The 12,499-nt window shown below is 35.3% G+C and overlaps 1 protein-coding gene across 2 annotated transcripts in view; it reads right to left on the reverse strand.

The window, feature by feature from the left end:
- eIF4E1 (eukaryotic translation initiation factor 4E1) overlaps positions 1–12,499 on the reverse strand; it is a 47,578-nt gene that overhangs the window by 20,033 nt on the left and 15,046 nt on the right. Inside the window, exons 2-3 of one of the 2 annotated variants that reach the window (XM_067787045.1) lie at positions 9,166–9,213; positions 8,826–9,088 (exon numbers count right to left, since the gene is read on the reverse strand). In XM_067787045.1, coding sequence (XP_067643146.1) covers positions 8,826–9,088; positions 9,166–9,213 — 311 coding nt within the window. The remainder of the gene's footprint in view (positions 1–8,825; positions 9,089–9,165; positions 9,214–12,499) is intronic. The other variant, XM_067787046.1, reaches the window with a different exon arrangement.

Raw genomic sequence — 12,499 nt, forward strand, 5'->3', positions numbered from 1 at the left:
TCCACCGTTTCCGTTGAAACACTTCGAAATATTATCGATAAAGAAATTATCAAGATAAATTGTATCTCGTTTTTAACCGAAACGAAAAGCTTTCGTTAACGTTAAAAACGTTAACGAAAACGTGATACTTTATGTTTGAATTGTGCTGGCAATGCTATAGCCATGGTGAAGCCGTAAGGTGGCAACAACGAGCGCACATACACACACAAACTCTATGTAATTTGTTTGTGTAATTCGTTGGTGGTAATGTCAAAAATACTCTGAGAAATGTTCGTACTGTCAAAATTCATGAGACAAGTTGCAATCAGCTTGGATAATGCTTTCACCTTTAATGACTCCGCCATCAATCAGCTTTGCCAGCATAGTTTGAAATTAATAATCAACATAAACGATTTGATTTCGTTTTGATATGGCAGAAAACGAAACGAAATCATTTCGTTAATTTGACGATCTTAACGTTAATAAACGAAACGAAATGACTTCGTTTCGTTTATTAACGTTGATTATCGTAACGAAATGATATCGTTTCGTTGGTTAAGCATGCCTGATTTTAACAAAAGTAAATTGTACCAAAGTTAAGGTACACTACAGTGTCGTTTCTGCTGAAGAATTAAATAAGTTATGAAATATTAGCTTTTATCGGATTGTTATCTCAATTATAATTAACTGTTTATATAATTTTAAAATATGTAAACAATTTTAAAATAATTTTTTAAACTTAATTTAGTTCTTAAGATATATGACCGGAGACGGTCTTAAGTCAGGTTGGCCGAGTTGTAAACCACAATATACACTTGAGCATTATCAACTTTTAAATAACTATGTTTGTAATTTATGTGAAATATGTTTTTATACTTTTCTCTAATATTCATTTTTGGACCTATAAAAATATTCATTGAAAATATTTGATAATTGGTAAAACAACTTTTAAATATTAAAATAAAACATTAAATAAGCAAAGAAAGCTTTTTACGTTCTAACATTAATATTATGCTATTTTATCCAAAACCGAATTTTTTATTGGTGGAAATAACTTTTTTTTGGTGGGAGAGAAATCTCAACGATCAACCGCATTCCAGAATTTTCAATTCAGAATTGTATTGTGGTTTCCCGCAAAAAGAAGCATCAGGCCACGATCCTCTTCTGAGGAATTTTCTTAAACAAATTGTTGTGCCAAGGTGTACGTAAGAGATACATACCTACTAATAATAACAATTTGGTGTGACATACATATATCCGAGGAGATTAAGGTCTAGCTTTCCATCCAGTTTGAAGGCTAAGTATCGTGTATTCATTTTTCTACGAACTGGCTCACCTAAATACATGTTTTATGCCGAGCCAAAACTTTATCTGCTAGGCGGATGAACTTTTTGTGCCAAGGTAATGCCGAGGGACAATCGATACCATTTATACAAATTTTCTTAAATATTTTTGATGGATAGGCCAAACACACTAGCTCTAGACCACGGCGGCAGACGCCGGTAAATTCAGCCTCCACGAACTATCATACTCCAACTGAACGATGCTGTTTAGCTGCGAAGAGCTACAGCTCTTTTGCTGGCGTGGACGAGTTATGGGAAGATCTCTACTGAGTTCGGAGAAGCAGGTGGGGGAAGACTTTGATCTCTCTTGGTGCCCCTTGTTACGTCAGTTATAGCGAAACATGGTTAGCTGGAGTGACTTGTTACACAACGACTAGCATCTCCTAAACGGTTTAGCGCCAATTAACGAATTTATCTTCCAACCGCGAGGAACATTTGACACTGTTGATCTCTTATGAAGTGAAGTTTCAGCATGTTTAAGGGTTAAAGACGTATCATCCAAGTGAAGAAGGATGAATGAAAAATCTCCAACATTCGCTTCTTAATTAGAAGAGGTTAAGAAGTAAGGTCTTTTTTTTGTCCCTTTCCAAAAATAGGACGTGTTAAGACATTTACAATATTGGCAACTAATTTTTTGCCATATACATACATAAAAACGGATTTCAAAACTTTTCGAAATATTTTTTCACTTATTTCGAGCCATTACCGCCAAAATAATGTATCCCACACCATAATCGAGTTTTCTTTTGTTATCGAAATCGATAGTTCAACATCATTTGCATCATCTGTCAAAATTTCATGGCTGTAGATTAAACCGTTATGATTTTATAACAAAAACAATTTTAATGTAAATGCATATGGTGACTTGTTTACATTTTCTTTGAACGCTTGTGTGGGATACAATTAAATTCTCTTTTAAAATAAATGAAACACAAGGGAAAAAATAAAAAAAACACAATTTTTTGAGACTTTAATTAAAGATAAAGCTTTAGAACAATATGTCGAAGGTATGAATTTGTTTTTTTTTTCGCAAAATATATTTTTGTTTTCAATTATTGGATATTTTTACAGCTCTTCCTGGTACCGCATAGCGATTCAGATGAATCTTTCGTTGATTTAAATGGTTTGGTAAGTTTAAAAGAAGTCGAGGAGGAAACGTGTGTTGAGAAAAGGGGCTACAGAAAGCAAAAGAGAATACCTAAAAGGCTGCAAAAAGATAAAAAAAAAAAAAAAATACGAGTGTTTTGCCCAACTCGTGCTTAAAGAAAAAATGTCCAAATTCGTGTCATGATAAAATTTCTGAAGATGAAAGAGTAAGAATAAATGAACATTTTTGGGGAATCGGCAACAAAATTAGACAGAAATCTTGGCTGTCTTCTTGTGTTAAACAAGTCGATATTAAAAGGCGATATGGAGAAAGTGACAGAAAAAAGTGCAGCTTTAATTATTTTATCAATATCAATAATAGCAGTTTTAAAGTTTGTCAACAATTTTTATTGAAAACGTTGAACATTTCATAAAACAAATTTTAATATCCGTAATAAAAAATAGAAGTTCGTATAAAACATACCTTGAAAATATAAAAAAGCCAACTGCACACAACAAATCTGAGGAAGCAAGCATATCGCTAGTAAAATCCTTTATAGAACAATTACCAGCGGTTCCTTCACATTATTGCAGGAATAAAAGTACAAAATTATATCTACCTCAAGAATTCCGAAACATAAAACTGTATATCAGCATTATGTAGAACATTTGAAAAATATTAATAAAGTAAATGTCAGTTATCGTTAAGAGTATTCCGTAATATTTTTAGACAGTTTAAATTTAGGCTTTCATTTACCTAAAAAAGATAAATGTATCTTATGCGAGAATTACAATAATTTAGACACAGAATCCAAAAAGCAATTGCATTCATCAGAAGAGTATCAAATTCATCTGGAGGACCAAAAGCTATGCAAAGAGAATCCGGCTTATTTATGTACAAGTTTCGACTTGCAAAAGGTCTTAAATACTCCCTATGGAAAAAGTGTTACTTTGTTCTATTCTAGAAAATATTCATTCTACAATGAAAGTTTTTATGAGAGTGGTACAAGAGATGGGTTTTGTTTTTATGGGGAGAAAAGGATGGTAAACGAGGGTGTAATGAAATTTGCACAACTGTTTTCCAATACCTTAAATTAGTCGATGAAAGAAAAACCCAGTCGATAGTCCATCTTTATTGTGATAGCTGCGCAGGACAGAACAAAAACAGAGCTATGCTAGCGACATTAACCTATTTTGTTGAAAATTCTAATTTTGTGACTAATATAAAAATCACATACTTGTTGCCTGAACACACCATGATGCCTGTTGATTCGATACATAGTACAATTGAATCGTTTATTCGGAATAGGACTATTTGGGCTCCAAGTGAATGGTACACCATAATATCAAATGCAAGAACTAACCCAAGAAAATATAATTGTATTGAATTAACTAACAGTGATTTTAAAGACTGGAAGACATTTTCACAGGCGTTACTTCCAAATTCAGTGAAAATTCAATTTACAAAATTACGCTCTGTTACATTGGAAAAAAATAATCCAAATATTACTCTTAAATATGGGTACTTTGATGAATCTGAAACCATAAATTATGATCTAGATTCAATTCCACGATCCAGACGAAACTCCAAAATAGTTTGTGAGGGACCTACTCAATTATATGATGATATATTAAACATTTCTTCTGCTAAATATAAGGATTTGAAAACGCTTTGCGATAGAAAAACTTTACCCGTAAAATTCCAACACGAGTATTTAAATTTAAAATGCGATGGATCTGTTAAAGATTTGCTACCTGAAACCGACCAGGAAGATAGTATTTAGCGTTCTTTATATATTTTTATCTATCGTTATTCAAGTTTACAAGATTTTAATATGAATAACATTACTTTGTTAACAGAAAACTTTAAATATATGAATTACATTACTTTATTTTTGTTTTATCGAATATACTAAGAAATGTATACATTTATTTTTTTTTTAAATCAAATGTAATTAAAAAAAAAAAAAATTAAAAAATTAAATAAAAAAAACGTGGTCACTTCCTTAAAATAAATTTTTGTGTAACCCACACATTTTTTTAATAATAGGTTGCCAAAAGAAAAGCAAAAAAAATGTATCCCACAAAAACAACCGTTATGATGCAAATATCTATTTATATTTATTAAAATTAAATGTATTACACAAAAAAATATTTACATTATAAATTTTAAAATAATTATTCAAACTGATTTAATTTAAAAAAAACCCATCCCCTGTAAAATTTCGAGTTTGTGGGATACATTTTTTCGGCGGTTATGGCTCGATATTTTGCGTCAAAAAACCAATCCAATTACCATGTTTCATCTCTTTTTTCATATTTGGCACAGAATTATGGCATTTTTTTCATTTTTCGTAATTTTAGATATCGGAAAAGTGGGCGTGGTCATAGTCGGATTTCTGCCATATTTTATACCACTACAAATTGAGTTCAGATAAGTGCGAGAACTGAGTTTAGTAAAGATATATCGATTTTTGCTCAAGTTATCGTATTAACGGCCGAGCGGAAGGACAGACGGACAACTGTGTAAAAAAACTGGGCGTGTCTTCAACCGATTACGCCCTTTTTCACAGAAAACAGTTATCGTCCTAGAATCTAAGCCTCTACCAAATTTCACAAGGATTGGTACATTTTTGTTCGACTTATCGCCTTAAAAGTATTCTAGACGAATTAAATGAAAAAGGGCGGAACCACGCCCATTTTGAAATTTTGTTTTATTTTTGTATTTTGTTGCACCATATCATTACTGGAGTTGAATGTTGACATAATTTACTTATATACTGTACAGATTTTAAATTTTGTTAAAATTTGGCTTTAAAAATATTTTTTTTTAAAGTGGGCGTATTTGTCATCCGATTTTGCCAATTTTTATTTAGCATACATATAGTAATAGGAGTAACGTGCCTGCCAAACTTCATGATATCTTCAACGACTCCGAAATAACAGCTTGCAAAACTCTTAAATTACCTTCTTTTAAAAGTGAGCGGTGCCACGCCCATTGTCAAAAAGTTTACTAATTTTCTTTTGCGTCATAAGGTCAACGCACCTACCAATTTTTATCACTTTGTCCGTCTTTGGTAATGAATTATTGCACTTTTTCGGTTTTTCGAAATTTTCGATATCGAAAAAGTGGGCGTGGTTGTAGTCCGATTTAATTCATTTTAAATAGCGATCTGAGATGAGTGCCCAGGAACCTACATACCAAATTTCATCAAGATACCTCAAAATTTACTGAAGTTATCGTGTTTAAAGACGGACGGACGGACATGGCTAGATGAATTTCTTTTTTCACCCAGATCATTTTGATATATAGAAGTGTATATATATCTCGATTAGTTTATGCCGTTACGGATTACCGTTATGCGAACAAAATTAATATACTCTGTGAGCTCTGCTCAGATGAGTATAAATATAGGAGTATTACATATATGTGTATTTTATTGACTCTTTCGGTCACGGGCGGGGTTCACTATATTCAAATATCTGGAGGATTATTATGCAACCTCTCAGTTCTCTTTTTATTGTAGTCGGGCCAAAGATGGTCAGGCAGTGTTTGCTTTGTTAATTTATAGATGTTCGAAGACAAATGCAGCATTGATGCATAACCCTGAATTACAACGATTACCGTTCTGGAATTGGGCCCAAGTACACACGTCTTCACTTTTACAGTCAACTGTCAAATTTAATCAAATCACTTATCTAAGAATTCTGCATTTCAAGCAAATCTTGTTATACCACCACTATTTTAGAAAGTACTGAGTTGCATCAGTATATCAGAAACAGAGAGATTTTTTTTGGCAATATACAATTTGTTTGGCAACTATAGCACGAGTAAGGAAGCGCAGTGGATAAAATTAAATATCTTTCAGGCCCATACCATCAGAGTTAAACGTTATGGAAATACTTATCAAATTTAGGTATTTAAAAAATCTTCCACACGTTTTTAAACAAGTGTTTTAGAATTCTCATCGAATTCTGACTATGACCCATAAACAAATGAGCCAAGATCCCGCATTCCGGAATTGTTGTAATTGTAATCGAATTTAAAAAAAAAGTTTGATGACGTAGCGCTTTTGAAGTTTTTTGATTTATTATATTTCTCTCATATTTCGCTACTAGTATTTAAAACTGTTACCTAAGTAAACGACTACGGCGGAGTAAAAATACAATTTTCGTAGAATATTTTTTCTTCCTTCTTGAAAGCGGGCGAACAACCAACATCATATTGAATTGGTGGTGTTTTTTGCATGTAATTTTTCTCAGCAAAAAAGTTATCTGCCTTATCAGATGCACATGGAGCCGGCCTAAAACGTGTAGGATGACCAAATAATGCTCCCATTAGCACACCACATTCTGGAAGAAAAATGGGCTCTTATCTCCCCGGATATTTATCGCAAAAATTTTATTATTTTCGGTTTATCATACATATTTCATGCTCTTTTAATGACAGAAGGTTTCAAGACCGGGGCAGATTCCTGTAGGAATGATAATGGAGACCTGGTAACTGACGTACAGAGTGTGAAGACGAACCCGATACCCCGATTACCGATGATGAAAAACACGCTCCGGCATCCAACTTTGGCGAAGTGAGAATGGTAATATCACGGCTAAAAAAATCGCAAGGTGCCAAGTAATGACGGGATACCCGCCGGGCTGCTTAAACATGGAGGCGAAGAGTTAAAAATAAATGTAAGGCGCGATAACCTCCGAAGAGATTTTAGGCCGAGCTTCTCATCCAATTTGCGTCGTGCTCCTTTTTAATTTTTCCTACAAATTGGCGGGACGGGACCTACTTGTTTTATGCCGACTCCGAACGGCATCTGCAAAGCAGATGAGTTTTCACTGAGAGCTTTTCATGGCAGAAATGCACTCAGAGTGCTTGCCAAACACTGCCGAGGGGCGACTCCGCTTAGAAATATTTTCTTCTAATTGGAAAATCTTATTTCTAAAATTTTTGTTGTTGCTTTGCCCGGGGTGTGAACCCAGGGCATTCGGTGTTAGGCGGAGCATGCTACCATCACACCACGGTGGCCGCCAGAGGCGAAGAGTTGGTATAAGATAGAGAAGCAAAAAAATGGGTCTTGCAGTAAATGTGGACAAGACGAAGTCCTTGCTGTCATCGTGGCCTTTGCAGCCACGTCACTGTTGACGGATATAAATTCGAGACTGTCAAGGATTTCGTCTGTTTGGGAAGCAGCATTAAAATCTAAAACAATGTCTCCCAAGAAATCAAACGGGGAATAACTCTTGCCAACAAGTTATTTTTTAATTGAAAAGTAGTCTTGTCTCGACGAACAAAATTCTCGCTCTACAAGTCACTCATCATAACTGTCCTCATGTATGGCTCGGAATCATGGAAGGTATCGAGAGAAGATGAGATGGCTCTTAGAGTATTTGAGAGAAAAGTTCTCCGGAAGATTTATAGTCCTATCCATAATGTCGACTGTGAGTATCGAAGGAGGTACAATGATGAGCTATATGAGCTTTTCGCAGATATGACGATAGCGCAGGGAATAAAAACAGAAAGCTGCGCTAGGTAGTCATGTTACGCGGATGAACGGATACGCTCCGGCAGTTTGCAAACAGAGGAAAGAAGAGACTCTCACTGAGTTTGGAGAAACAGTTGGAGGATGATTCTCATTTTTTAATGCGGGATTTGTTTATTGGTTCATGACTATGTCCTATTTTTTTAAGATCATAACAAGTGCTTTGGTAGTACAATTATATAGGCAATTCGCAAGGTGTTCTGTTCGCCGAATGTGGTATGCTGTAATCAAATTGTATATCGGAAGCCCTGTAAACAACTCAAATGTTAAAATTTTTCATGAATACGACACTCTTGAGAATTGCCCAATAGGACGCACGGTAATAGTGCAGTTTACGGTACCCACCGAAATTTGGGCCAAAATTTGCGAGTGAGGTATCAAAAGACGCGTATTCACGCCTAGATCTAGAATCCGAAAGCGCAAGTTAACTTTTTTTACCCGTTCAAAAGATATTAACGAAAAACCGAAAAAAGACCCGCGAGTCCCTCCGAAACCGGGGGTGGCATCCATAGTATTTTTGCGCAGAACACCTTTCTGCGTTGGCGGCCTTTGGCCGCGCTTATAAAAAATAACCCTGGGCTACGCCATGCCAAGTCCGGGTGTGTGGTATAACCGTGGCTACCGCCACGGTGATGCACAATTTTTTTTGTGGGTAAAAACCCAACAACAACCACATAAAAATCGCCAACTTCAACTACAAATATCTCCATTATTGTTCTCGAGATTAATACACGTCCTTTGATACCTCACTCGAAAATCTTGGCCCAACTTTAGGGTGGGTACCGTAAACTGCACTACTACCAGACGCACAAATAATAAATAAGAAACAATTTTGAAATGCAAAATTTAGCAATACAATGCCAGTACTCACCTCCAGAAATCTTCGACAGTATCAAAGCTGGTAATTTCATTTTGCATGTCTTCCCATGATTTCGAACGATCATTTTCCAAATACCATAATGTCCAAGTATTCTCTAGAGGATGTTTGAAAAGATGTTCCGTACGCACCTCCTCTTCTTCCTCTTTCTTGTCTACCTCACTCTCTGGATTCGACAACTTCGAGTCCGGACGGACAGGAGCAGGAGAGGGCGCTGTTTTCTCAGCTGGTGCAGTCTTTTCCGCTTCCTTAGAGTTCTGCAAATTCGTAAAATATATAGGAAATTAGTAAACATGGCAAATATTTAAAAATTTTAACACAAAATAATAATTACATTGAACAAATTGGGATTTGCAAAATTCTTCTTCCTATGAAAGTCGCTCTGAAACATGATATGAATATCAAACAATCAACAATATCAATGCAATACACAATCTCTAATTAATTATGATGATAACTGTGCGGAGAGAAGAGGCAGAGGATCACCCAATATGTGTGATTAACGCCCTTAGCAGCAGCAGAAGCAACAACTAAAAGCGAGTGTGTTGACCGCTTTTTTGTGCTTGTTCGCGATGACGTAGATAGAGGCAGTGAAAAAAGAAGTCGACAGCAGCGCTCAATTCTCCACTGTGCTTTCAAGTCGTACCCGAAGACAACGGGCTTTTTGACTTCTTTATTTGTGCTTTGTAACTGCAAATACTTTCGGTGTTGGTTTGGCTTCTTTTTGATTTATTTGTTTTCCAGCAATGGAATTTTTATTACTTGATCGTTTGATGCACTAAGCAGCTGATGCACTCGTTGCAATTATTGTAAATTTACTGTCGCCGACACGGCTCTTACTTCTTGCTATATTATTTTCTTGGCTGCTCTTGTAGACTTTTCACGTTTCCCTCGCGCTCCTTACCGGCGATGCTCTCTTCCTGCTAGCCTTTAGTTTTACTTGAGGAAACGTACAACAAATATATATATGTATATCTTTATATATCGCTGGTTTATGTTTTACCGCTGCTGTTGTTGTTATTTGTGATGGTGTTTAACTTTCACTTGCAATAGCAATTCGGCTTCAAAATCGATATTCTTGTTGGCTTTCACGAATTTTATATATGTATTTCGGGTGGTATTTTGCAATTTCCAAAACAAAGGTATTTTTTATTTTTGGCTATTTTTGTTTTGAGAGAAAATTTTTGTGAACGAAACAAACTGTAGTGAAACGAAATTTTTAATTAAAAAATTCTGATAGATTTTTTTTACATTTGAACATGCATTCAAGGCAAACTTGATGCTTTCGAAAAAGTGCCTTTACTCCGACGATTACGAACAGTGATGAACCGAGTATAGTATTTTTGTGTGCGCACTGAGCAACGGCGAGTTAAGTGATTAAACGGACCGGCGCAAAGTCAAACCAAAGCAGCAGGCAGCAAAACAACTATTCTATTGAGGCATTCAGTCAAGCCACCCAGCTATAAAAAGTATGTACATTAGGGTGGCCACAAGAAATCAATTTTAGATTTTCCGCTGGGGCACCCCCATAAAATATGCCAATATATTTGAAAATGATACATAAAAAGTTTCAGGCCAATCCGATAATGTTAACATTTGCCTCACCATTAGATAGGTAATCTTTAATTTTGATCTTAATAATATTTTTATAAAACTGTTATTTTTAGCAGTATTTAGTATTTATCAGATCAGGTCATAGTGGATATCCCTAATTTTTAATTTCCATGCAAACGTCTATGGACATTACAACATTCAATGGTATACGAGTCAAGTTCCTGGCATAAATGGTTTCACTTTTACTGACGAAACACTAAAATGTTTTCTGAAAAATCGCTGTTTTTCCTAACTTTGACTTCAATGAGGTACCTTTTAACATTATCGGATTGGCCTGAAACTTTGCAATAATCATTTTCTGATCTATTAGCATATTTTAGGAGGGCGCACCGAAAGATAGAACAAAATTTAAAATGCACCATATACCTTGTAACCACCCTAACATACATACATATGAACAGTCAAACCAGCCTTTTTTATGAGCTCTGCAAGAAGGCAAGGTGGAGGGAAGGAAACGCATGTTACATACAGAGAGAGAGGGAGAATATATGGAAATGCAAAAGAGAAAAGTTGCCAAAAGTCAAAAACAAAAAGCAGGTAGACGAATATCATCCAATTTAGCTTCAGATCGTATTGCTGCGATTGTTTTGTGGCTGTTTTTGCTTGCGCTTCTCTGGCGATATCGGCTCGCTGACACATATTTACATATAGACTTAGTACGTCCGCAGATACATAAATGGTTAGTATATGCATATGTATGAATTTGGTACCCCAAAACCGATAAATGAACAGTGGAGTGATTATGATATGAAGCGAACAAAAAAGATGTATGGATTTAATAACGTATATATATGTACATATTCTAGAACGCCTTAACTAAAAATTTGGTTGAAAATTGCCCTATTTAGGAGTTTTTGTAAAATATAGCTTGCTAGGGAATTTGCTTGAGGAGCGATCATAACGAGCGATTCAAAAACGACCTATGTATTTCGGAATGTGGTTAGATCTAAAGAGATACTTGAATATATGGCATAACTAATTGATTCATTCTAAAACAACTTAAAAAAGGGTATGCTGTCAAACATGAAGTGGTGTATTCAGTTTTACAAACCTGTATAACCTGCAAGCGCCTCTGTGATTGAAACCATGAACATTTTAATTTCAACTTCCTCCAGCGCCCTGTCTATTCCGCAAAAATCGGTGAAACCTTTCTGCGTTTATGCCATTAGAGCTTATGCCATTTTCAAACTTCACCAACTTTTTTTTTGTAGTGATTATTTACTTATTTATTAGTCTACAAATATATGTATGTAGATAGTAGAGAGATCGGTTCATGTTAAGTTTGAGAATCTGGATTTTGAGTAACCTTCCCTTAAATCTAGCTTAGTACACTCAGAAAAAATTTGAATGAAATGGCACTTAAGAAATTTTTTCCTCTTCGCATGGCCAAAATTTCTTCAAAATGAGGAAAAAATGCTCAATTTGAATAATTTTTCCTGATTTTGAAAAAATTTCACCATGCGAATGAGGAAAAAATTTCTTAAGTGCCATTTCATTCCCATTTTTCTTCAATCGGGAGAAATTTTTTTCTGAGTGTCCTTGTTTACTGGTAAGTGGGCACTGACCGATCCGTTCCAAAACGTCTTACTTACGGTTCGATTTACTTGAAGTTGGTTCAAATTTGTTCACACAATACGAGTGTGGGAGTGTTGAATGAGAAAGAAAGCACTAGGGATATACTAACAGGATCCAAATCGTAACATCCGTGAACGTATAACTCGTCACGTAAAAAATATAATTTTCGGATTATGACATACGTGAACGTACTACTTTCATCATAATTTTGGATCGCAACATACGTGACGTGAAGTAAAGTCCTCTCTCGGCGAACGAAAATCATACTCTACAAGTCACTTATCGTACCCGTCCTGCTATATGGGGCAGAAGCATGGACCATGACAACAGTAGATGAAGCGGCTTTGGGAGTGTTCGAGAGAAAAGTTCTTCGAAAGATTTATGGACCTCTACGCGTTGGCGATGGCGAGAACCGAAGAAGATTTAATGATGAGCTGTACGAGCTATACGCAGACATCAACATAGTCCAGCGAATTAAA

Source organism: Eurosta solidaginis, chromosome 5 (assembly GCF_040869045.1).
Source record: "Eurosta solidaginis isolate ZX-2024a chromosome 5, ASM4086904v1, whole genome shotgun sequence".
In the NCBI taxonomy this organism is placed as follows: Eukaryota; Metazoa; Arthropoda; class Insecta; order Diptera; family Tephritidae; genus Eurosta; species Eurosta solidaginis.